Source organism: Mixophyes fleayi, chromosome 6, assembly GCF_038048845.1.
Source record: "Mixophyes fleayi isolate aMixFle1 chromosome 6, aMixFle1.hap1, whole genome shotgun sequence".
NCBI lineage: Eukaryota > Metazoa > Chordata > Amphibia > Anura > Limnodynastidae > Mixophyes > Mixophyes fleayi.
In genome coordinates, this window is record NC_134407.1 from 70,249,523 (window position 1) to 70,275,847 (window position 26,325).

A 26,325-nucleotide genomic window follows, 5' to 3' on the forward strand; every position below is an offset into this window, starting at 1 on the left:
TTTTTATGAATACACAATTTTTGAATATTCTATGTACTAAACCAGCGTGCTGTGTTTCTTCTATCATAGTCTCCCCTTGCATGTCCTTCGGGTCAGAGTTCCCTATTATAACTTTAGGATATGTACCTCTAGGATATGCGCTTTAGAGGTATGCCCATTATAACCTTGGTCTATAATAGGGATGTTTGCCTTTTTTATGTTTATCTTACCATGTATATATAGATTTCATATGTTTGCTTTTATTGTGAATCTGATTGATTCTTTTGTATTTTTATGTATATTCCGTTGGAACTTTGGTATAAATACTATTACCGTCAACATCGGGATGATAAGTGCGCATGTGCACTATCAAGACATCCCAAGCCTCTCTCTGGCCTCTACTTCCGATGATGTATGCGGCTCAAGTGTTGATCATGTGACACAAAGAGGGAGATGATTCGCTGGGCGCAACATGTGATCGGAGGAAGCGGTCATAAAAGTCTATGGAAGTGCCGGACCTGTCACCTTGATAAAGAGTCCCTGTGACTTGAAACGCGTTGGATGAAGGGAGGCACTTGACAGCGAGACGGTGGAGTCACCCCTGCGCTTTCGTTGAGAACTTATTGAACTCGGGTAATACCCACGTTGATGCTGTATATGCTTTATTGATTTTACTTTTGGTACGCATATTTAGCTACCCCCTCTTTTATATTCATTTTCAATAAAACAGTATTATGCTATGATATTCCCTTTTTTATTGTGATTGCATCATTGGAGAAAAATATGGAGGTCATGACCATCTCTTCTTTGGATGTTATCAGAAGTGCTGTGGTACCAGACTCGTGTTTGTAAGCCTAATACCTTTGGGGATTTCCTCACGTGGTGTTAACAATTGTTCCATCCAGACACTCCATACAGGGATACAGACCCTAGGTTTTTTTTTATATGTTTCACCTGTTTGTACCATACTGCTCTATGTTTCCTCCATGTTTTTTGTTACAGTGATTCACCATATGACACTGGCATTCTTTTATTTGTGACCTAATCAGTCTTAAGGAGTGGTCACTTGATAAGCAACAAAGGCAGCGTTTCCCATTTTTTCCCCAGAATTTCAAAATTAATTTATTAACCTTCTTGGTAACACAGTGAAACAAGAATTAATAAGCAGAATCAAAGAAGCAATAAACTACTCTGTTTATCTTTGACTGCACTCTAGCCACACCCCCACATTAGGTCGGTCACAACCCTTGGACGGCAGCAATTGTCACTCAAACAAAGATGGCTTCAGAGCTCTGTCTCACCCAGGGTTCTAAAATGTCTACTTGCAGCTCTGTGTGCTCTCCTACATTAATTCAATTAAACATGGAAGGAACACTATTACTCCTGTGACACATAGATACTGTGATCTGACAACCATAGTTACCAATCTTCTCAATCGATGTCCGATAGATCACAAGACTAGCACCTTTTGGGTTCAAAAGTGATGCAGTCAGGTTTACTTTACACAGTCTAATTGGCTTGAACAAAGGCAGCATGCATGATCAGCTTAACACACTCAACCCTTACTTGTGACATCTCTACATGTAAACTCCTGCAGATAACCCTCTGGAAGAGTACTTTCACTATCTCAGTATCATTATTCATATCAAATAAACAGTCTATGCTGAATGTCAAACTATCACTGATTGAACTATTTCTCGTTCCTGCTGTTAGACTCTAAAATACAAGTGTTTCACCATGTATACAACTTCACTGCCATCTTGTGGCAGATGAGTGTCTAACTCGCATAGCTAAACTGGTCTTTCCACTTTTCATCTTACACTGTGCTACAATGTGTTTTTAGATGGAAGAAGTATGGAACTTGTGAATGGACTCAGTCAGGGAATTCCTACAACAATAACATTTAGAGCTAATTTTCGCCACCTAATGTACAGTAAATGACCTACCATGGGGGGGAAAGTGGACAATGACGGCTGTTTTGCTTGCAGTATATCTCATTGATACTCTGGGAATCCATACTCTCCTAGTGGCTCTCCAATGATCCCTGAAAGCTGCAGGCGTCCCCCTACCCCCGAAGCTGGGAGGAGTTGGGGGGAGGGGTCCCATCAGGCTGTTGGTTTGTCAGGGAGTGACCTCTGGCAGAAAGGGGTCTGCCTTTTGATGCCCCCCCCCCCCCCCCCCCTAGAAAGGGCTGGAGGAAGTTGGGGCCCGCAGTCTAAGAACGTTTACTGGGAGGAATGTGCTCTTCCCTCCCATAGCTTGGCAGATCTAATTCCTGACTGCTATTTTCTTTAATCTTCTCTTTAAGTAATAATTGAGATGAACAGATTTCCAGTGTAATATTTCTGTTCTTTATTAAAAGATAAAATACAGCCCTTTACTAAGCAAAGCAGAATGCTCAGGGTCTCGATGTCAATTGACAACATATCTTTAGTTAGGCCATTCATTGAACATTAATTGTGGACCTTATTGTTGAATTATTTTATCCGAAAGATAATGGAAATTTACAGAACATATATTTCTTGTCTGTATATATATATATATGTTTTTGTCTTATTATATAATGTGTTTTTCTCTTTAAAGTACAGACACATAAAATGTGTTAGTTCTTATTAGTAGTATATAAGTTCTGGTAATTGGTAATATAAATTGTTGGTAATTATTACTTTTTTTTTACCACATCTCGGACCAAAGAGGACTGAGCCTGAGTAGGGAAGAGCCTCCAGGGACTTTTTTGACTTGGCATCTGCATCCCAAGAGCACAACCGTAGGCTTCTTTGGGCCACAATCTCGGAGGCTGCATTCTGTGCTGCCTCATAGAGAGACCAAAAGGAGGGGATGAGTAGACCTATGACGCTTGTGGCGTGTCGCCAGGAGTCTAGGTGAATCCAAAAATCTACTTAGCTGGTCCACGACCTTTAGTAAAGACGTGGACCAAGTGGGTTACCCCGGGAAGGACACTGGAGAGAGGGAGAAGCAGCGGTTCCAGCAATAGCCATGTAGCCATACCTATTCCTCATAAACTTTGTTCTCTTGAGCCCCAGACAAGTTCCCCACTATTTTTCTTTGGGAACTTAGGGTACCGAAGATACTAAGGGAAAGGTTCAGCCGAGAGGGCTAGCCTATCCTTCCAGGGTTTTAGCAGATTCATGTGATAAATCTGTGTCTGATCTCTCCTGCTATATTTTCTAAATTGTGCTAGAAAAATGACAGGACTTGTCCACACTGAAGTTTTGTTTTGCTAAAACAATACATTTAATCAAAGAAAGAGGCACCTATGTAATATCATATCAGCAGGAATTTTAAACAAGTATTACAAGCTACACTAAACAAACCTGACAATAAAGCGGGAGTATCTGGGGGCCAGAGTTAAAGGCTCAGAAGGACCTCTGTTGCCCATCGCTGTATAGAATACTCCCCATAGAATCTTGTTGCTTTGGGTGACAATGCATTTTACCCATAGCCTTATATAATTAAATACAACTAAATGTGTTTCTTTTTTTTTTTTTTTTTAAATCAGATACTTTTTTTATTGAATTTTTAGTCACACATAACAAAAAATGACCATACAAAAACATTTAAACATATACCACTTTGAAGTGCTTCTCTGATACATCAGCTATTTGCATAAATAGTTATACATGAAACAAGAAACAAGTTAATTACAATAGTTGCACCATTCAAAATATAGACATTAATCTCATTCCAGTCATTAGGAACAGGACATTGATGAGGCACAGCTTATAGCCTATACCATTTACGACTTAATAACTACAGACATAGACAATTCACAGAGTGATCCGACAATCTCACATTGCATAGTAACAATGTATTAATGCATAGATTACACTCCAACGCCCCCAAATTGTACACCTCTATAATCCACATATTCTCAGATTTTTTTGTAGTTTTTATTTTTAATTTGTTTTATTTATTTTGAACAGAGCAAGTTTCCCTTCCTAGCCCCTCCCACCGTAGTTCAAACTTCAATCCAGGGACACCAGATCGTTCGAACAAACTCGGTATTTAGATGTATACCACATAGACCAAATTTTGGGATATTTAGCTTTAGCATTTCTACTAGTATATACATATTTTTCATGCTGCATTGTATTATTATTTTTTTTTTTTAAATAAAGTTTTTTATTGTTTATTTAAACAGGATTACACGTATAAAACATCAGCAATGAGTTGTATATATGGAGAAGAACATAAATACATGAGGATAACATGTTAACAACATTTGCAGGCGTATAACAAATAAAGTGACGTAAAATCTAAATGTAGATTTGGTGTATATAATACAAAGAGAAATAGTTTGTAGGTGAGGGGAGACATACAGGGGGTTAGGGGGGAAGAGAAGGGAGGTATCTGATGAGGGAGAGGGAAAAAAAAAAAATAAGGATGAGTGAGTTTGTCTATGGTAGCTAGAGCAAGAGATTGGAGTATTTTAGTCAGTCATCTCCAATCAAAAAGAAGCAAGTAGATAATAAGTTAAAATAAGAGAATGTCAACGGTAGAAAGGGGCGGTTCTGCTTCATAAAAGGATGTCCAGGGGTTCCACACAGCTTTGAATTGAATTGGAGTATCGTTGAGGGTGGCGGTTATACTTTCCAATCGATATGTTGACCAGATAAAATTTATGGTCGCAGTAAGTGAGGGTGGGATCGAGCTCTTCCAGTGCAAAGCAATCAGGCAGTTAGCTGCATTAAGAATATGTCTAATTAGTTTTTGGGTTGGGCGGGATATATTAGGAAGAGGTCTAGGGAGCAAGGAAAAGAGTGGTGTGTCAGGAATTTTAATATGAGTAATGGAGAATATCAACTTATGGACTTGCTGCCAGAATGAGACTATCTTGGGGCATGACCACCAAACGTGCAGCAAGGAGCCTCTACAACCACACCCTCTCCAAGATCTGTCCGAAGAGGCTGGGAATATAGTATGAAGACACGATGGGACCAAGTACCATCTACTATATATTTTGAATGAATTTTCTTTGATTCGAACAGAGATAGAGGTTTTAGCCAGATTGGTTCTAATCTTGGTCCTGCATTGTATTATTAACCAGGGCTCTCCACTTATGAAAATCAGGTGGATCAGGTGCCAACCAATTCTGGGAAATCATGACTTTAGCGAGTGTCATTAAATTGAAAATATAAACAACTGGATATTTATCCATTAGATCTTCTAGCGATATCCCTAAAAGACAGATTTTGGGATTCATATGAGGAGCCATTGGAATCGTATCAGTCACGCATTTCCAGACCTTCACACAGAACGCACCTACTACTGGACACTCCCATAACATATGCCAGAAATCTGCAGGGAAAAAACTACATTTTGGACAGGATGCATCACTTCTCAGACCCATACGGTGCAAACCGACTGGAGTCCGATAAACTCTGTGAAATATATATAAATGTATTTGCTGGTACCGGAGCCAGGTTGTAGCATCGCAAATAGATTTAAGCATGTGAATCCATTCCTCCTCCGTTAGAATTGTGTTTCTAAATGTATAATAAAATGCTAAAACATGAAGAAAGGTAAACATGATTTTATTTATATTTTGTATATCAGATTAAACTGAAGAGCTTTTGTTTAATAGTAGCACTAGAAATGATGGCATATTTATCACTGTTATTGTTGTGTCAGTAAACTGCAATGTAGTAAAAATGATATTGCAGAATAACCTGTTTACATCATACTCCTAGAACTAATTATTGTAACTCTCTAACATGCAGCCAGCCTGCATGTCTTTCTGCTACCCAGTAGCTACCGACCCCATACAGAATTTCACAGCACAATTAGTGTCACATACGAAACAAAACATCTTACATAGTTTTGTAGATCATGATGAGCACCATAATTTACAATGTCATGAACTGCTATGATTAAACACTGGTAGTTTCACCACAAGGTGCAGGAACCTTCTACAATTCCAATCAATAACCATAAAAACTCACATTAAGAAAGTACATTCCTCATAATGTATTACCCACGTATTTCTTTTATACATAGACATTTGCCTGTTGCGTGAAGTTTTAATACAACCATTGTGTTTGGTTTCTCTTTGTGGTGACAGCTCGTTTCTAAACACTTTATTTCAAATTTAATATAAAAATCAAACTGGGATATTCCTTTGTATTTATAGCCTTTCCTTTTCACAATATAAAAATTAAAAAATTATCACAAAGAGGGATAAGGGGATAAAACTGCTTAAAATTTAATTGACATCAAGCTTGGTCTTAAAGAAAATCCAGATAAAGATGGTAACTCTTTGACAAATGTACTGAACTGTAAAATCAAGCACATTCATTATCCATGGCTGCCTAGCTAATAGGATTTGTTCACCATGACTTAAAAGGGTTGTCTTTTTTTTTTTTTTTTTTACAGAAAACCTATGTTATCTAGCCCTTGAACATATAATCGTTCAGTGGGCGTTCTCCCACCACTGTTACCCGCAATCACCTGCATGTGTACCATGACCATAGCATGGCAAGTAGAATGCTACCAGTTATATTGGAATGAGGCCACCTCCTATCTTTTCCTATAGCTAGATCACACATATGCAATGCATGTGGTAGCTGATTGGATTGGTATCAACTTCTAATCAATGAGAAGCTAAATACAGGTCACGCCCACAGATTCAGGAGTTGCAATCTCCGGCCCAGCCAGAATACATTAAAGATACAGGTTGAATAGCAGGGGTAGTCTACAATATGACAACTCCTTTAACATGCACTTCTAATGACATGTTATTTTCAGGTTTGTGCCTAGCTATTTGCCCTGCACTCTTATTAACAGGAATGAATAAACATGTTCTTTTTATCGTGCATGTCTACCAAGTATTATTTCTGCTTAGAATGGAGGAACTGTTTTTTCTCATAAACATCCATTAGGAGGATTAGAAGTAAAATCCTTTCCTGTTTTACATAAGTTGTACATTGTATATGTGGAGCATCACTCAGGCCAGGCTAGACAATAAACACCCATTAATCATAGCTGTATTGGAGAATTGTGAAAACATCTAACAAGACACCTGGAAAGTTAATTATTACAATATTGAACATCAGGGGTAAAGAATTGCCAGTCTCCTGTGGGAACCTTGAAGTTTCGAGAACGAAGGAGCAGTTTGACTTCATTTTTCATCTTTTCCTCATACTCGTCTTTGAATTTATTTTCTATATCCTGCCTGTTCATTGGTGTATCACCTTCATCTTTGACTGTATAAATCGCTTGTCTCACATCTGTGTTATGATGCAGAAGCTTGCTGAGTGATTCATTTTCAGCACAATTTCCAAATGGCCACGTTTCCGTCTTGTTGGTTACCAGGTACTCTGGCTTGAATTGTACAATATACATTTTGTTACATTTTGTGCAGGGGGGTACTTCCTTATATTTGCGGTTTTTAGTATCAAAACTGTAAGCATTACAGTGCACTTGATCTGGGAACTGAATAGCAGGACCCTTAGCCCCACAACACACTACGTATGAAATGGCCTTGTCCCACACATATAAGGCAGATAAAGCAATCATAATTTTCCGTGGTACCTTTCCTTTGCAGGATATGGATGCTCCATAAGCCTTCTTTAGAAATCTCATATTCTTGAGATCTTTAACACAGCTGTATGTGATCACTGAGGCAGAGAAAGCAAAGTCATTAGCCACAGGTTGGTTTCCTTCATCATCATCAAGTTTCCATAGTGACTCATTTACAACCACTAGTTCTTGCATGAAAATATCTGTATTTTCCGCATCCAAAGTTTCAGTCATCTGAATAGGGAAATAAAGAGATTAGACAACAAGTAGCTGTAATGTACACATATATACTGTATACAGCAGGTTAAATAAGTTAAACACATCAACATTTTTCTAAGTAAATATATATTTAATGTGGCTATTGTAATGAAATGTACACCAAATGTCAGCAACAACGCTTGCAATCCACATATTTAAAGAAATCAATCCATAGATGTCCATAATTTAAGTTTGTGTAATAATGTGAAATGACACAGGGAAAAAGTATTGATCACATGAATAAAGGGAGGTGCAAAAAAGCATAGAAAGCCAAGACACCAGCTGAAATTGTTAGGGCCCACGACCACCAGGATGAGCTTTTAGAACAGAGGGTAAGTAGACGGTCAGGACGAGGGGGAATCGGAAATGACGTCCCAGCTGTTGTCATGACAGCCGGGACACAGGAGGAAAAGATTGTGACAGTAGCCCCCCCTTGAGGAGGGGTTAAGGAACCCCGACCCCTGGCTTTCTAGGCAACTGTTTAAAGAATTCATTAAAACGTCTATCTGCATGTAGACAGCAGGGCCCTCTTAAGAACATCTTGGGCCCCCAGGCACAGCAGTGCACCGGGGCCCCTATATATACAAAAAAAAAAATGATTATATATATGGGCCCTGCAGCCCAGGTGGGCCCGTCGGAGGCAGCAAAAAAAAAAAAAAGTTGAAAAGAAGAAAATACCTTGCGGTCAGCTGGCTATCCGGTTCCTTCCGTGGTCTTCTCCTCCGTCGCGCTCCGCAATGTATGTCGGGCGGGCGTGATGACGTCACGCCCGACATGCACTGCGAGCGTGACGGAGGAGGAGACCATGGAGGGAGCCGGATCGCCAGCTGACCGCAAGGTAAGTATTTTCTTCTTTTTTTTCAGTTTGTTTTTTTTTGCTGCCTCCGATGGGTTCCCCTGGGCTGCAGGGCCCCCGGGCACCTGCCCATTGTGCCCAATGGGAAAGACGGCCCTGGTAGACAGCTCCGCAGAACCCAAGAACGTTCCTCCAGACCATGGCCCTTCCATTGAACCAAAAAGTGAATTTGCCCTTGGACTTCCTTGGAATCAAGTATTCTCTGTACCAAAAGCTCCCGGTGTCCTTCAACATATACTGCATGTGGTTTCCGAGGCTGAACACGTTTAGATTTACTTTAAAAATGTTACTGGTTTAAGCAAAAAGCAATGGAACATTTTCAGAGAGCACGGAAGTTTCAACCTAAAGGCCACAGGATTCACTTGTTTGATGATGGAAAAAGGACCAAGCTTTTTACAGGGTTGTCTGAGCCTGATATTACAGGTGGAGAGCCAAACCTTCTGACACACTTTGAAAGAGCAGCTCCTACGGTGTTGATCCGCAAATTTTTGGGAGTGAAATGAGGCTCGCTTTAAGGCAGAGTGAACCTTCTTCCAGATATTCCTCAGACAAGAAGCCGTAGAGTGAATGCCAGGGAGCCCAGAAGGATTAAGCAAAGCCAATGAGTAGATCTAGGATGGTAACCAAGATTGCAATAGAACGGAGAGGTACAAGTGGAGGAATGACAAGAATTGTTGTATGCAAGCTCTGCCCATGGTAATAGAGCTGACCAGTTATTGTGAAATTCAGAAGTGTATAAACGTAAAAATTGTTCTAGGGAATGATTAACCCTTTCAGTTTGTCCATTGGATTGTGTATGGTATGCTGAGGAGAGGCTGATGTTTGTTCCAAGGAGTACACAAAAGGACTTCCAGAATTGAGCAATAAACTGGGAACCGCGGTCAGAAACAATATACAGAGTGAGTCAAAAGTCGCAGTACACCCTTTTATTTCAAAAAACTCTACAGGAATTGGGAAACCTGAATACTCCAGTAAGGTATGGGTGACGTGGTCTATCTTTTACGGTATGTACCAAACATGGGCGCCATCTTGAAATCGGCCAATCGGCCCAATTCCTGTAGAGTTTTTGAAATAAAAGGGTGTACTGCGACTTTTGACTCGCCCTGTACATCAGTAAACCATGAGGTTGAAAGATGTGTTGGAGAAAAAGTGATGCCAAGGTCTGTGCACTAGAGAGTCTGGTGAGAGGTATGAAATGGGCCATTTTACTGAAGCGGTCAACCACTACCCAGATAGTATTGTGGCCCGCTGAGGAAGGGAGTTCCACAATAAAATCCATCGACAAATGTGTCCAAGGTCTAGTAGGGTAAGATAAAAGCATAAGCTGACCAGAATGACTGTTCCTAGGGGGTTTTGTTTTTAGCACAGATTTCACAGGACATAACAAAGTCTCGAACATCTGAAGACATGGTGGGCCACCAAACGGTGCGTGAGAGATTTTCTGTGGTTTTACAGATACCGGTATGTCCAGTGGTTTTATGATCGTGGGCCTCAGTGAGCACAGCCTTTCGAAGATGGACCAGCCCGAATAAGCGGTTTGTGGGTGTCTCAGGGAGCCAATTTTTGGAACCTGCAAAGGGTTATACCCAATTCCTGGGCTAAACCGGCGTGGATATTTGAAGGTGGTATAATTGTCAGTGGTTTCGGAACTGGTGCATGATGAGAGACAAAACTTCTGGATAAAGCATCAGCCTTAGTGTTCTTAGATCCTGGTCTATAACTGATAACAAATCGGAAACGAGTAAAGAACAATGACCAACGGGCTTGCCTTGGATTCAGTCATTTTGCTGAATCAGTATACTGGAGGTTCTTATGATCAGTGATGACTGAGATGACATGGATGGCTCCTGCCAGCCAGTGATGCCATTCTTCAAAAGCCCATTTGATGGCTAAGAGTACTCGATTACCAACATCATAGTTGGCCTCTGCAGAAGAAGGTTGCAAGGAAACAGTCAGTGATTACCAGGATCTTTTTGAGAGAGTACAGCGCCCACACCAATGTCAGAGGCATCAACCTCCAGAACGAAAGGCAACTCAGGATTGGGATGTTTTAAGACAGGGGCAGAGGTGAATGCCTCTTTTAGAGCCTCAAAGGAATTAATAGCTTCTAAGGACCAATTACCAGGATCTGCTCTTTTTCTGGTGAGGGCAACAATGGGAGCCACCAAATCGGAAAAACCTTGAATAAATATTCGGTAGTAATTGGCGAAGCCCAAAAACCTTTGTACCGCTTTCAGATTAATGGGCCACACCCAATCCAGAATAGCTTGAATTTTACTTGGGTCCATAGAAAAACTGGAGGAGGATATAATATATCCAAGGAATGATACATTCTGAACTTCAAACTCGCATTTTTCAAGCTTGGCAAACAAATGATGGTCCCGTAATTTATGGAGGACTTGCTGAACATGAAGCCGATGCTGAAACAACAAATGGGAATATATCAGTATGTCATCCAAGTACACAACAATGAACCGATCGATGAATTCCCGGAGAACTTCATTAATGAGGTCTTTGAAGACTGCTGGTGCGTTACAGAGACCGAATGGCATAACCAAATACTCGTAGTGGCCGGAAAGGGTATTGAAAGCCGTTTTCCACTCATCTCCTCTAATGCGGATGAGATTGTATGCCCCGCGAAGGACAATTTTGGTGAAGATGGTAGCACCTCTGAGTTGGTCAAACAGAACCAAGATGAGAGGAAGTGGGTAGGTATTTTTAATAGTGATTTTGTTAAGACCTCTGAAGTCAATGCAGGGACGTAGACCACCATCCTTCTTGGAAACAAAGAAACAGCCAGCTCCCACTGGAGATTTTGAGGGCCTAATAAAGCCTTTTTGTAAATTTTCTTCAACGTACTCCTGCATGGCCTTGGTTTCAGGACTGGAGAGTGAGTACAGTCTTTCTTTTGGTAATTTAGAGCCTGGAATTAATTCAATGGCACAATCAAATTCCCGGTGTGGAGACAGAGTGTCAGCCGCTTTTTTAGAATACATCCCAGAATTCACGGTACTGTGGAGGCAGTAATTCAGAAGCAGGCTGCAACATCCGAAGAGGCAAGATCAAACAAGACTGAGAACACGAGGAACTCCACTGGGTAATCTCCGCCCAATCAATTACAGGGTTATGAAGCCGCAGCCAGGGATTCCCCAATATCACTGGTACAGACGGGCAGTTAATCAGGTAGAAAACCAGAGTTTCTGAATGGAGGGTTCCCACTGTCAGATGTAACGGTGTGGTTTCATACTGGACCTTGCCGCCTGGGAGTGATCCTCCATCTAGACCACATACAGTAATAACCGTACTGATACTTTGGAAGGGAATTCCAGAAGATTTAGCGAATCCAATGTACAGGAAATTTCCAGCGGCACCACTGTCAATCAAGGCTGAGGAATCAACAGAATGAGCACCATAAGTGATGTGCGCAGGAACCAACACTGCATTTTTAGAGGAGATAATCTGCAGACCTAGGTGAACTTCCTCTTTATCTCCTAGGCCAAATCTTTTCCCGACTTATTAGGCCAGGAACGAGAAAAATGTCCTTTGATGCCACAGTAGAGGCAGAGACCTTTGAGAGTGTTTTCTATTTTTTTCCTCCTCAGAGAGACGGTAGGCTCCTAATTGCATAGGTTGCTCTGAATCCAATGGCGCCGAAACAAACACAGAGGATGAACAGGACGGTACCTCTTTCTCCACCTTCCTCTCTTTGATCCGTCTGTCGATTTTGATGGCGAGCTGCATAAGACTTTCCAACGATGTTGGCTAGGGATACTGTACCAAAGTATCTTTCATCTGCTCCGACAGACCTAAGCGAAATTGACTGCTTAATGCAGGATCGTTCCATTCGCTGTCAGTAGACCATCGCCTAAACTCGGCACAGTATTCCTCAGCAGAGCGCCAACCTTGTTTCATGGCCCTAAGATGAGCCTCGGCTGAAGCCACCCAATCTGGATTGTCATAAAGCAGGCCTAAAGCATTAAAGAATGCATCAACGGACTGTAATGAAAGGTTTGTAGGGGCCAGACTGAATGCCTAGGACTGGGGGTCACCTTAGAGGAGGAATATAATAATAATGACTCTGCTGCTCCGAACCTGATGAACGGGGTCTTAGCCGGAAATAAAGCTTACAGCTTTCTTTGAAATTGCGGAATAAGGCTGTCTCCCCAGAGAAACGGTCTGGCAGGTTCAACTTAGGTTCAAGAGTAGTTGCCAGGGGACCTTGCTAGGCTTGCAAAGTCCTAGAGGCTTCCTCTTGTGCAGATAAACAACAGATCATGCAATAGATATCCAAGAGCAGGTCAGCACAGGACTGGAATGTTATAGGGAGGCTAAGCCCTCCCTGCCTTAAATACAGGAAGCAGCCAATAAGGACCCTACCCTACAAGTATACCCAGGGGCTGTCTAATTACAATATTAATTAGCCCACAGGCGCGTGCCCGGCTGTCAGCGTTGCTGGAACACGGAGCTGTATAGAAAGCGTCCCGACCGTTGACATGAAAACGGTCGGGACGAGGGGAAAGCGAAAATGACGTTCCAGCTGTTGTCCTGACAGCCAGGACAGCGAGCCGCGGATTACAGCGGCTCGTGACAGAAATCTATCAGTAATTAGAAAGCAATCCTGCCAACTGGTTCAGCCACAACTGATGGCCTATAAAAAGGTGTCTCATTATGAAGGTGTCACACAAGAAACATCTCATGATGGGTAAGAGCAAGGAGCTCTCTCAAGACCTTTGCTACCTTATTGTTGCAAAATATACTGATGGCATTGTTTAGAAAACAATCTCTAAATTGCTGAATGTTCCAGTGAGCACTGTTGGGGCCATAATCCGGAAGTGGAAAGAACATCATTTCACCATAACCCGGCCACAACAAGGTGCACCTTGCAAGATTTCTGACAGGAGGGAAAAAAATTATCAGAAGAGTTGTCCAGGAACCAAGGACCACTTGTGGAGAGATTAAGAAAGATCTGGAATTAACAGGTACGAATGCCATAATACCACACCATGTTTAGAGGAGAAATGGCACTGCACATCACCCCAAAAACACCATACCAACAGTGAAGTTTGGAGGTGGGAACATCATGGTGTGGGGCTGTTTTCTGCACACGGTACTGGCATACTGCATATTATTGAAAGAAGGATGAATGGAAAAATGTACTGAGACATTCTTGATAAAAATATGCTGCCATCTACCAGGATGCTGAAGATGAAACGAGGGTGGACATTTCAGCAAGACAATGATCCCAAACACACAGCTAAGGACACTCTCAATTGGTTACAGAGAAGAAAATAAAGCTGCTAGAATGGCCCAGCCAATCACATAACTTGAATCCAATTGAAAATCTATGGAAAGAACTAAAGATCCGAAGTCCTAGAAGAAGCCTACAGAACCTTCAAGATTTGAAGAATGGGGCATAATCACACCATACAGGAGGCATCTTGAAGCTGTCGTTACCAAGAAAGGCTTTTGTACAAAGTAAATAAATTTCAGGAAACGTGTTCAATACTTTATACGCTGTATATATGTAAATACCGATCTCAATTTGGTAGTTTGCCTTTTTAGAGAGCAGAGCTGGGTGAACCAAGAGGCTACAACAGTATCGCTGGGCCCTACCCAGATTTTGCTGGGTAGAGCCAACCATTTCACCCCTGATGATTATGCTTCATTTTTATGTAAGATTCATCATAAAGGCCTAAACTAGAAAGTTGTATCTATTCAGAATGACTACTTATTGCCTATCACCAGTCTAGGTAATAAACTGGTATAAGACAATGATCCAGATTAGTTTCTCCCACTACACCAAATTGGCATATTTTTCAGATTCTCTCAATTATGCACAGGTCGGTTAATTGCTTTTGGATAGTAATTATTACTTAGCCCATATTCTGAAAACATGAGGTACCTGGGGAATGGGTGTAAAACCTTACTGATATTGTGAATGTGGCCCATGGACCGCACGTGGGAAGCTGAGTAATGTCTTGTGGTCCACTTCCCTCCCTAAACTGTTTCAGATCTTGAAATGTGCCAATTTATTCTTTGCAATTAACTTCATGTTTTCATGTATGTTGTGCCTCATTACATGGCGGTTACATAGGGAATAAATCAAATGAATTTAACATGGTAACTACACTATAGCTTGCAGTTCTTTTCTCACTAACTTTACTTCTGCATATCAAGTCTGTAATGTCCGGTAAAGGTACGTGAAGAACTCCATACTGCTGCCTTGCACAGATCTTCTGTCATTACTTGCACTTTCTCTGTATATGAAGTAGAAAATGCTCTTTTTGAATGGTCCCCAAGAATGCCTGGAGCTTCTGTCCCTTTTGCTCTCTATGCTTTGATAATGCAATCTCTAAGCCACCTTGGCAAAGTATCTTTAGTTGGAGCTTACCATTTCCCTAAAGCAAGATAATCTGTTGGTCCATCTAATTTCACTGGTTCTGTCTAGATATTAGGGCTCTCACTAGATCCGTAATTTGCGAATTCTTAGGATTAGTACAAATGAAGGAAGGGTAAGTTCCTGATTGATATCAAATTTGAGTGCAAAACCGGGGGTTGGCTTTTAGGACTACCTTATTCTGAAAAATATTCATATAATGCTCCTGGTACCATAGTGAATGTAGTTCTTCAATCCTTGTGACAGATGTAACTGCTACTTGGAAGAGTACTTTGAGAGTAAACAATCTTAGGGAAAATCCCTTTAAGAGTTTCAAAGGGTTCTTCTATTAAGACCCCAAGGACTAGATTTAAGTACCATAAAGCTACAAAACATTTCACCTGAGGTCTGATGAACTTGAATGCCTGTAGGAACCGTGCAGTGAACGTACCCTCTGTTAGACATACTTCTAAGAAGGAGCTTAATGCTGTATCATTTCTTATTCTTGTAGAAATTCAGAAATCACGACCCTATGTGCTGTTCTTGCCTATTTTATGCTTTTATGCTATTTTATGTTTTTGGGCCTAAAAACCTTTTCTCTGTAGTTGTAACCTCAAGGTTCTTCTAATATTATGCTTATTGCATGAAAAAAACAGTCTCTCTTTAGCCAAATGGGTAGCATGACTTTGTGGACTGCTTGATTTCTACGTAGTAATTTTGATATTGAAGGTGATAGAGGAAATAGGTATCCCAGGACAGTGATGAAAATAATGTCACTGCAGTAGATGCAACCACTACAGGGCATGGAGATGAGAAGGATCCAGCTTTGCTGGGTCACCCTCCTGTGGCTCACACTCTACTAAACTACTCTGTTAGGTTAGCGAGTCTATTTTTACTACCAGAAATACTGTATTGCAGGAAGCAACAGCTATTATTTCTCCTAATTGATTAGCCATCCATGAACCTGGAAGGTTCAGATCACCTTGACTCTGTGTTCTTGGACTTGTTGGGACTTCCATTAGCCAAGGATGCCATCCAAATATGGATGTAGTTATACTTACTGCCATAGAAGGAAACTAGGAAATTAAATTAACCAGTAGTGATTCTTCAATGTGTGTGCCTTTGTCTAGAATGCAGTGATGGAGTTTTTTCTTTGTGAATACAATTGTGTGCAATACACTCTGAAGCTCCCAGCGTGTAAGTTGATGTATAGTGAGCATGCAATTTACCTTCTTCCTACATGACTGAATGACTGCAGCCTTATGCATATAATGAAAACAGACTTTAAAAGTAATCTGTAATCACCCCCCTGTACAGTACTGAAAGAGATTTTTTTCTGTGATAGGTGATATTCTAGTTATTATGTAAAATGGAGAACTGAAGCTCTAGAAGTCAGCCATCCAAACATATACTTACATATTCTAGTAGGATGGAGTATGGGGTCTGATTTGGTAAGTGTGTACTGTATTCTTGGAAAGGCTTTGGAAACACTTTTTTATATTTATCCAGTGTTCTTGAAGGAATGAATTCTTTCGGTGAGATTGATGGATCGTTAATATATCCAAGAAAGAAGATGGAGTGTAGTATCTGGTGAGACAAATATGTTACCAACCATGCATCATGCGGCCTCTTTAATCTGTAAGTGCATGTTTAGCTCATCAGTCAAATTTGATTGTTGATTATAAAATTACTGATAGTCACAGATTTCTATAATCTCTAAATTCACATTTCTCTCTTGTTTATATAATGGGGGTCATTTATGCACACAGAAAAATACTGCAGCACAGAGGAGTAGTGTCACTTCTCATTTTATGTTGGCATTTACACATTTCTTTTAATTACAGTTGCATGGGTTAGCGTGACAAGAGTGCATATATGCAAAGGGAGCAAATGTTTGCTCGATATTATGGGGGGAACTGACCAGCCCTGGCAGATTCTGGCAGTACATGAAGAACCCAGGCTATCCACATTAATGTGTCTGATTCTTTGCACTAGTGCAAAAACTGGACTTCATTCTTGGTTATGTAAGTTTTTCTGACAATGTAAATGTAGGCACTTAACCTGTCGACTCAAAAATTTTGGCAGGCTAAATGCAGACACTTGTCACACAATGCAAGTGTCGGCATTTAGCCTGCCGACATTTGCGTGTCATAAAGACGTACAGCATCATTTATTCTGTAGGACGAGATTGATTGCCTTCAAGTGGTGGAGCATTTGAGGACTTATTCCTGTCCTCTCCACCCTACTCTTTCCCACCTCCTCCACTCACCCTCCTCAAACACTTGCAGCCTTTAAACATGTGCTCATCACTCACATTGTCAAGACACCATCTCTTGACCCATCTTTTCAGCTGCTGTCCCATATATCTGCTTCCATTCCTTTACAAACTTGTTGAATTTACTAGTCTACAGCTGTTTACCACACTTGCTCACCATTCACTCCCTCCTTGATCCTTTACAATCATGATTCTGACCTCTCCACTCCACCGAGACTGCCCTCACCAACGTTGAGACTAATGATCTACTCAAAGTCCATTTCCCCTTGCTCGTGCTCTCTGCCTCTTTTGCCACAGTTGACCATCATCTACTCCTTGGCACCTATTACTCCCTGGGCCCTCACAGCACTGTCCTTTTCTGGTTTACCCCCTACCTCTCTGATCGTTCCTTCATGTATCTTCCTCTGGTGCCTGCTCTCCTCCTGTCGCACTAATTATTGGGGTTCCCTATGACTCTGTTCTTAGCCCATTATTTATATCTTCTTACACCTCCCTCTCATATTCTCTGTCTATGCTGATGACATTTTAATCTATCATTCGTCCCCTGACCTCTCTCCCTCCAGTCTCGGCCATGTGCCCATCTGCCTCTCTGCCATCTCCACCTGGAAAGCTGGATGCTACCTCTAGCTCAACATATCCAAAACTGAACTTGTCATATTTCCATCACCTAACATCACATTCCCTTTTCTGATCTCCATTAAGATTCATGGTGGCGTCACCCTCTTTCCTGTTTCTCACGCACACTGCCTAAGGACCATCAATGACTCCGCCCTCGATTTCACTTCCCACATGTAATGTATGTAGGGTATGCAATGTATATTGCAACAGCTCCAGCTGTCCGTTCAGATGCTAAATACAGTACATATGCACAGAGCTAGGAGTTAGCTTACTCCCGTCCTGCTGCAGTGTCTGCTACCTCCTGTTAGCTGTCAGCACAGCTGGACCAGGATGCAAATGAAAATAACTGTGGGATATTGGGGGTAAGTGGTACCTAAACAACACTGGTTCCTCCTTGGTTTTCCATTAGAAACATACCTTTTGCATATACTTCTGCATACTGTCCGTTTTAGCTTTTGTTTTCATAAGTAGGTCCTGAAATGTCTTAATAAAAAGGAGTCCACTTGTTGTTATATTTTCTTTTTGTTCTTCTCTATTCTTCACAAAATACCTACAAGAGACAATATACCTTGTAATTTACATTGAAATTATATGTAAATTGTAGTCTTTCTTCTTTCCCTCCTCCCCCCCTTCTCTCAAGGGAGATTAGGTCGTCCCGCCCCCCCTTCCTTCGCTTACCTAAGCCCCTTTCCTCTTCAACCCCTTTTACCTTACTCCCTCCCTTTTTAAAAGATATAAAATTTCAACAACATGTATATGTTGGAGAGCCTAAGTAATAGGCTTTTTAGGGACTTCAGAGCAAATACATTATTGTCTTTAGGAACTCCTATGTTATAATCGTTGCGAATGTTCTCAAAGATGTTTCTCTATTTGTGTGAATATTTTGCTGTTTCATTGACATTTTATTGGTTTGTACTACTACTATAAGTAAAGCATTAATGTTCCCTCTTTACTTTCTGTACCCTAACATCTTGTGAAAATAAACATTTTAAAAAAAAACAAAAAAAAAACAATGAGGTTCTTTGGAGACCCCACCAGAGGGAATACATAGGCAGTCCTTAAAATTAGTAAAGTAGTACAAAAACGACAAATAACTTTACTTGTCAAGCTGTTACATTCACCATATGATGTTTAGTGGGCTAATTCAGACAAACTTACTTTTTCCTCTTTTGCTTATCATCCAAAGTAATGTTAGCCTATGAAGGAAACAAACAAGAGAATGTCAGATATTAGCACAAAACAGAAAGGTGCTGTTGTTCAATTAGTGTAATATATACTTGGTCAACTTTTATTTCCATTCCACACCACTTTTTTGCACAATACTTTGGAGAACACAAAGGGAAATTATTCATATTGATAGATTCCTTCGACTGCCAGCAGGTGGCACTACTCACATTGTCAGTTATGTCATTATCATTTGATGGCTCTGTCTCCATGGGTTCCGGTTCTGTATCATGTCTGTCCATGATGCTCTAATATAATTCCTGATAAAGAATGATAACAATTAGGACAATTTTACCCGTGTATATACTTGGTTAAGTGTTATAGTTGACAGCTAAAAGTCAACGCACAGGAGAAGAGAAGCAACCTTTGTTCAGTTATGATATTATGGAGATTTACACACATAATACCATCATTTTGTAGTAATAATCAATCATCAAGTTCTGTCTATTTTGATCTATAGAAAACCAGTAAAATACTTATACAAACCACCAGAACAGCAGCCATCTTGTACTTAAAATTACTGACGTCCGCTACACGTAAATACGGAAGGCACAAACAACATCTAAGGATGCCGTTGAGTCAAGGTCCGAAGAGGCAGCCACCTTCCGAAAAACCGGGACAACTATTCTAAATAAGGTGATAACCCGAAAATACCATTTGCTGAAAAGCAGGGACTGTGTGTAAAACAGCCCGGTCATCGTGGAAGATGAGGTAGGGTGAGTAGCAGGAAAGGGCCGCAAGCTCTGACATCTGGCGTGCTGAAGCTATGGCGAGAAGGAACCCCACTTTCCACGTAAGGAACCTCAACTCAGCTGAGAGGTTCGAATGGAGGGTTTTGAAAGAAGCCAAGGACCAAGCTCAGGTCCCAGGGTGCCGTGGGCAGAATAAAAGGGGGTTGGATATCTAAAACCTGTTGAAGGAGGCTCAGCACCTCTGGCATGTCCTCTATCTTCTGCTGGAAAAAAACAGAGAGAGCCGACACCTAAACCTTCATGAAATTGAGCCGAAGTCCTGCCTCCAAGCCATCTTGTAGAAAAGCGAGGAATTGGGAAAGCCAAAAGGTAGCCGTGTGGCATACCCAATGCTCACTCCACCTGATGTAGGTACGGCACATCTGGTAGTAAAATGCAGGCAAAAACTGGTTACCAGGCCCACAACAAGGTGTCCATTACTTTGGAGGAGAACACCTTGGACTGCCATAGACCGGCCTCAACAGCCATGCCGTTAAAGCCAGCCGATGCAGATCCTGGTGTCGAAACGGACACTGAGAAGGCGGTCACTGTGAAGGACCAGACGATACCTCAGACCTACTGCCATGTGCAGGATGTCTGTGTACCAGATCCGACAGAAAACTTGAAGCATTGGTTTGGGAGGGAACAGATATCCTAATTGAAACTCCCACCGTCTAGTCATGACATCCACTGCTGTCGCCAAGGCATCCGTCCTGGAGCAGAACCTGGGCACCTGGCGACTGTGCCGAAACGCCATGAGGTCTGTGTCTGTAGACCCCACTTGTGGAGCAGCATCTGGAAGATTTCCAGGTGGCGAGACTACTCCCCCGGCAGGACTACATATGTGCTGAGTTAGCCAACCTCCAGTTTGTCTATGCTGGGAATGAAAACTACCGATATTGTTGGGACGAACTTTTCTGCCCAAGTCAAAATCTGAGCAGCTAACTGCGTTGCTCCCACAATCCTGACTGTTTACATATGATACGCCTGTGGCACTGGCGGACTGGAGACGACCATAGACCCCTGTACGAGTGACAGAGCTCCCTGAAGGGTTAGCAACATGGCCTTTAACTCCAAAACCTCAATAGGCAGGATGGACTCTAGAACCAACCAAAGACCCTGAAGGCGGTGGTGAAGGACCACAGCTCCCCAGCCCTGGAGGCTGGAATCTGTGATCACTATGGTCCAGGACCACAGGGCAAAGGACCTGCCTGTCGTGAGCTGATCCTGTCCCAACCACCACTGAAGAGAGAGAGTTGCTGCAGGTGACAACTGGATCATCTGGGACCCCAAGTGGAGAGGGGAGCTCGACCATTTGCTTAAGAGATCCCATTGGAATGTGCGTGAGCAGAGCCACTCATAAGGGAGTGTTTTGAATGTGTAGAACATTTGTCCTAGAAGTCACATGCAGAGGAGCATGGAAGGTTAATGGTCAATCAGATGCCTTCGCACTGTGACCTGCAGGGAGCGCACCTTGTTTTTCAGGAGAAAAATCTTCTGGGCCTTGGTATCCAGAATAAGACCCAGAAAAATCATTCGCTAACAAGGGACGAGCTAGGATTCTGGCAGATTGATAATCCACTTATGTTGTTCCAGTACCCTGATGGTGAGGGTTAGATGCTGCTTCAGAAGTTGACCTGAACTCGCCTTGAAGCCTTGGACAGGCCGAAAGGAAAGAGCCCGGAACTAAAAATGTGAAATCCCCCCTTTAAACCTGAAAAGGGGCTGATGGCCCTCCCATATGGGAACGTGGAGGTAGGCATCCCGAATATCGATGGGTGCCAGGAGCTCTTGTAGCTCAAACCCACTGATCACCGACCAGAGTTATTGCATACGGAATTTGTCCACTCGAAGGTGCAGGTTGAGAGCATTGAGATTGAGGATGGGATGGAACGAATCATCTGGCTTGGGGACCAGAAACTGTTTGGAGTAGAATCCCTGGCCCATCTGGAACTGTGCAGATGACACCTGCGGAAAGAAGCAAAGCGACAGACTGAAGCATTGCTTGCCTTCTTTCTGATGGGGGATCTGACCCAATGGAACGATTATGTAACCAAGATCCTTCGATGCCAGGAGGACGCCGACCATTAGTCCCTGAACAACAGCAGGCGTCCCCCAACCCCTGCAGCTGCGAGGTGAGGGGGGCTCCCGTTGCCGAGTGAAGGAGACTTTTTACCTGTAGGAGTGGCCCCTAGCGAGGAAAGGTCTGTCCCTGGTCGACTGACCACCCTGATTGGGCTGGCGAAAGGACCCAAAGGGTTTGGGAATATTCACCGGTTAAAAAGTGCTCTTACCTCCTGTGGCCTGACAGATGATATTGTCTAGTTCAGGGCTAAAAAGAACTGACCCAGAATAAGAAAGGATCTCCAGGGATTTCTTCAGTATCGGCGTCCCATGATCGTAACCAGAGGATCCTTTGGGCCGCAACCGTTGATGCAGAGACAGATGAGGAAATTGAGGCTGAGTTTTAAACAGCATCATACAAATATCTTGGAGCCTCCTTCAAATGTAGAGCTAGGGAAGCATTTCTGAGTCTGCTCAGATTTCCATTGCTCTAGCGACCCATGGCCAGGAGTCTGAGCGAAGTGCCCGCCGCCACAAAGTAGGACTTGCGGTTGGTGGCATCTTGAAGGGTCGCTGAACCAGGGACTGGGCGCGTAGTTTGACAGACCAACCTAGCAATAGGCATGTCGACTTTTGGCACCTGTTCCCAGAGCATCATTTCATTAACTTGCAGAGCATACAGGGAAATAAATTTGCGAGGTATTACAAACTTATGATCCAGCTGTTTACAAGCCGATTCTGCATTATCCGTAAGTTCCGCCAACGGCGGAAAACAAACCACTCTGCGTTTTGTTAAGCCAACCTAGTGTCTTCTAAGTGCAAAAGGTCCAAGGCTGTCAAATCGCCAGTACCAGATCTTCAATGCCCTGAGTTCTGCAAGGTTCATCCAATTCCCCTACTTGAGGGAAGTTAGAATCGGCAATGATTCACCTGAGTCAGAGACCAAACTGAGAGGATAAGTGGATTTATACCGCTTGTTTCATGGTGCCAGAGGTCTGGCTGTGTCTAGGAACTGGTCTAGGCCCTTAAGCAATGACGCAGACCAAACAGTTTTCCCCTGGGAGGGGAGACCCATATGAGAGGGAGAAGATGTAGAACCGACAGGGACCATGTCCATGTCTTCCGTTGCAGCTGGTATCAGAACAGCCACAGAAGGGGCAATCTGACCAGGACCAGGAGATGGAGCCTGGGATCTCTGCTGGTCAAGTGAGTAGCTGAACAAGTGCCGCTACGGACTGCCCCAGCGAAGTCGCCCACATTGGTTCCTCCTCCTAGGGTGGTACGTTGCTTGGGCCTGCTCACCCCAGGCACAGACCACACAGCTGCACAAACTGCCCCCGGGTCCTGCTGTCTACTAGGAAGTTTTGATTTACATTTGGAACAGGTAAAGTATTTTATCCGGGGTGCTTTTCCCTTGTCGCACATTGCTGTTTATAACTAGAGTGATTAACTGTACCAATATACCTGCAACTCAAGTAACAGAAGTAGGAAAGGGTCATCCTGTTAGGAACCCCTCCAGCTGGCACAACACAACCCGGAGTCTACTCTGCCATTCAGGTGTTCACTGGAGCCCCTGATGGTGGGGACAGACTGGGCTGCTGACTGACAGAGGGTCGTGAAGTGTGTACCAGCTGGGGAGAACCCAGGCAAGCGGAGTGAGGTCCACGCAGAGGTCAAGGGCCAGCAGCAGGTAGCAAGTCCAGTTAACAAGCCGGGGTCAAGGGTCACAGGCAAACAAGATATACGGTAACAGGCCAAAGGTCAGGGTCACGGGATACACAAGCGAAGTCCAAATCCAAAGCCAAGGGTCATACACGAGAGGTCAGCAGAATACAATAGACAGGAACAGGAACAAGCAGGTCAGCAGACTGAGGAACAGAAGCTATAACCGGCAATGAGGTAGCAGACCTCATTGCCTTAAATAGTAAGCCCAGCCAATCAGAGCCTAGCTCTGGCAATATCCAGCCCCCTTGCACCTAATAATTAATTAGCCCGCAGGCAAGTAATACACTAAGCGCATGCGCCCGGCTACTCACCGCCGGGACGCAGCGCTGAAGCGTCCATCCGTTGCCCCGGCAACGGCCGTGCTATGGGCGGAAGTGACGTCCCGATCGCCATAGTGACGGCCGGGACGTGGGTAAGTGGGTCGCGGCGGCTGGGCACCGCCGCGGCTCGTAACACATCCACACAAGATATTAGAAAGAAGAAAATTTATAAAAGATACTCAATTTGGTCACAGCTATCAGTCAAATATATACACACGCATACGTGTGTGTGTGTGTGTGTGTGTGTAGATGTCCAAGGCCTAGTACACTGTTCAACCTGAGAGGAGGGGAGCCTATCAGCAGTGATAAACAGTGTACATTCACCAGTATATTCACAGGATGTTAACTGCAAGTTTTTTGTACTGTTCCCACTCTGGGACTGTATCAAAATACTGAAATAAACAGGAGCCAGTGATTATTGGTCAGCTCCACCCTCTATCTCCAGGCTTCCATGTCCTTCTCTGAAAATCACTGCCATTTGCGCTGGCTTCTATGCGTAAAGCCCACAAACTGACAGTGTAGTGGTACCCAGTTAGCAATGTATCCTCTTGGCTGGGTAATTCGACAACCAGGTTCCCCCTTTGCCTCAGCGGGAACTTGGTATGTTCCTTTTCAAAATGGCTGCCAACAAAGCCGAATGGCGGCACTCTCTGCTTGATGGCAGCGCCGGGCATTGTGTGTGGCCTAGAGTGATAGCGATTCTGAGAAGACACTGTCACTCGACTCCAAGTGAAAGTGAGAGCTGTCTGCTCTCAACAAGCCGGTAGCTGTGGTCCTGTAATGGGAGTGAGTCCCACCACAGTGCCAGCAAGCATTTGTGCTGCAGGCAGCACACATACTGTCACCTATAAGTAAAAAATAAAAAGATGAAAATAAATAAAAGTAATAAAAAATTCATAAAAAATATATTAATAAAGATAGCTGCAGAGCAGTCAACAATAAGCCCAACTCCTTAAAAAACACTGGAGGATAGAGGGGGTTTAGGATGGGATGAGTTCTGTCAGCAGGTTACATTAAACAAATAATTAACTAGTTAAGTGCCAGTTCCACGCTCCCTTCATACAACCCATGTTGGCAATGTCCCCGAGAGTGGATGAAAGAGAAAAGTTTTTATATGTTCAGCTTACCATGTTTATATACAATGCAAGAAAACAAGCCATTCAATACATTGCATTAGTGATCAAACTGTCTCTGGCTTTGAGGAAGCAGGAAAGGAAATATGGAACTTCTTTCCATATATGCAGTCCTACTCCAGTGTAACTTATGTGGTTAAATACTTTCGTGTCAAAAAAGACAAAAGTATTATAGGAGTGATATCTTTATTGGCTAACCCCAAAAAATTATTATATTTGCTAGCTTTCAGAGCACAGAGGTCCCTTCATCAGGCAAGTTTACAAATGAATGACTGAGAAAAAGGCACAACGTTTAAGAGCTGTTACAAAATATGAGTGGGTTAATCATTCCTACCTTTAGTATTACTGTTAGGTCTTAAATCAGTCGGTCTTTCAGGGAATGTACAGGAAAATAATCCACTTTTAGTGATAACAATGTGAAATAAACTTCTAGAAAGACGGGAGTTGTTCACAAGAGAAATATGCGACTTGCACTTCCTGTTTCAACTTGATTTGTAGTCATATTTACTCATTGTGTAGGAAGCCTAGAAATCCAACCCACTGTACGTCACACTATGCTGTCCTGGGGATATCACTGACTGAAATGCAGTTACAATAACACTGATATATAACAGCATAATCAAGCTAAATTATCCTACAATCGTGTTGCTATTTATGACATTTTTATAATGATCTGTTTTTCTTTTGACAATGTAAGTGTGTAACAGAAACTTTTTTATAACTTAATTTTGTGAGGCTGGGACGTAAGGCTAAGGAGTACAAACAGATAAAAAACCCAGAAACCTAGGAACATATAGTGAAGTTCCCCATATAAAAAGGAATTTGAGCATGGAGTTAGGAAGTATGTTTTTAATTTTAGACTAATCATCACGTTTTAATCAGGAATATGGTTTAAGCTGAGCTTTTGTCCTTACAGTTGCTCTGAAAGCCTGATTTTTTAATTAATAAAATAAAAATTATTTTGGTTTAATTAGCAGGGCAAATAAGTGCTTAAGTACCTTCACCTCTTTCTAAAACTTCAAGGCACTCTGCTAATTATACCTCTAAAAACATATCCGATAATCTCAGGGCAAGTTTGGGAACTGGATACGATGTGACGGGCCTAAAGTTCTCATTCTTGTCTCTCCAGTTTAAATAGCACTGTGACCAGTCATTGTACATACAGTGTAAGCACATTACCTCACATTTGTATGTACTTCTTTGCTAAATGTCAGAGCGGACTACTAA

The 26,325-nt window shown here is 42.4% G+C and overlaps 1 protein-coding gene across 1 annotated transcript; it reads right to left on the reverse strand.

Annotated features, from left to right (window-relative positions):
• Positions 1-6,379: 6,379 nt before the first annotated feature.
• On the reverse strand, positions 6,380-25,604 carry LOC142161314 (uncharacterized). The gene is made up of 6 exons (XM_075216827.1): positions 25,433-25,604; positions 19,296-19,385; positions 19,060-19,097; positions 18,319-18,451; positions 16,425-16,595; positions 6,380-7,752 (listed from the first exon to the last, which is right to left on the reverse strand). Exons 2-6 carry the CDS (start codon positions 19,365-19,367, stop codon positions 7,027-7,029), a joined length of 1,140 nt encoding a protein of 379 aa, XP_075072928.1. The 5' UTR covers positions 19,368-19,385; positions 25,433-25,604; the 3' UTR covers positions 6,380-7,026.
• Positions 25,605-26,325: the final 721 nt, after the last annotated feature.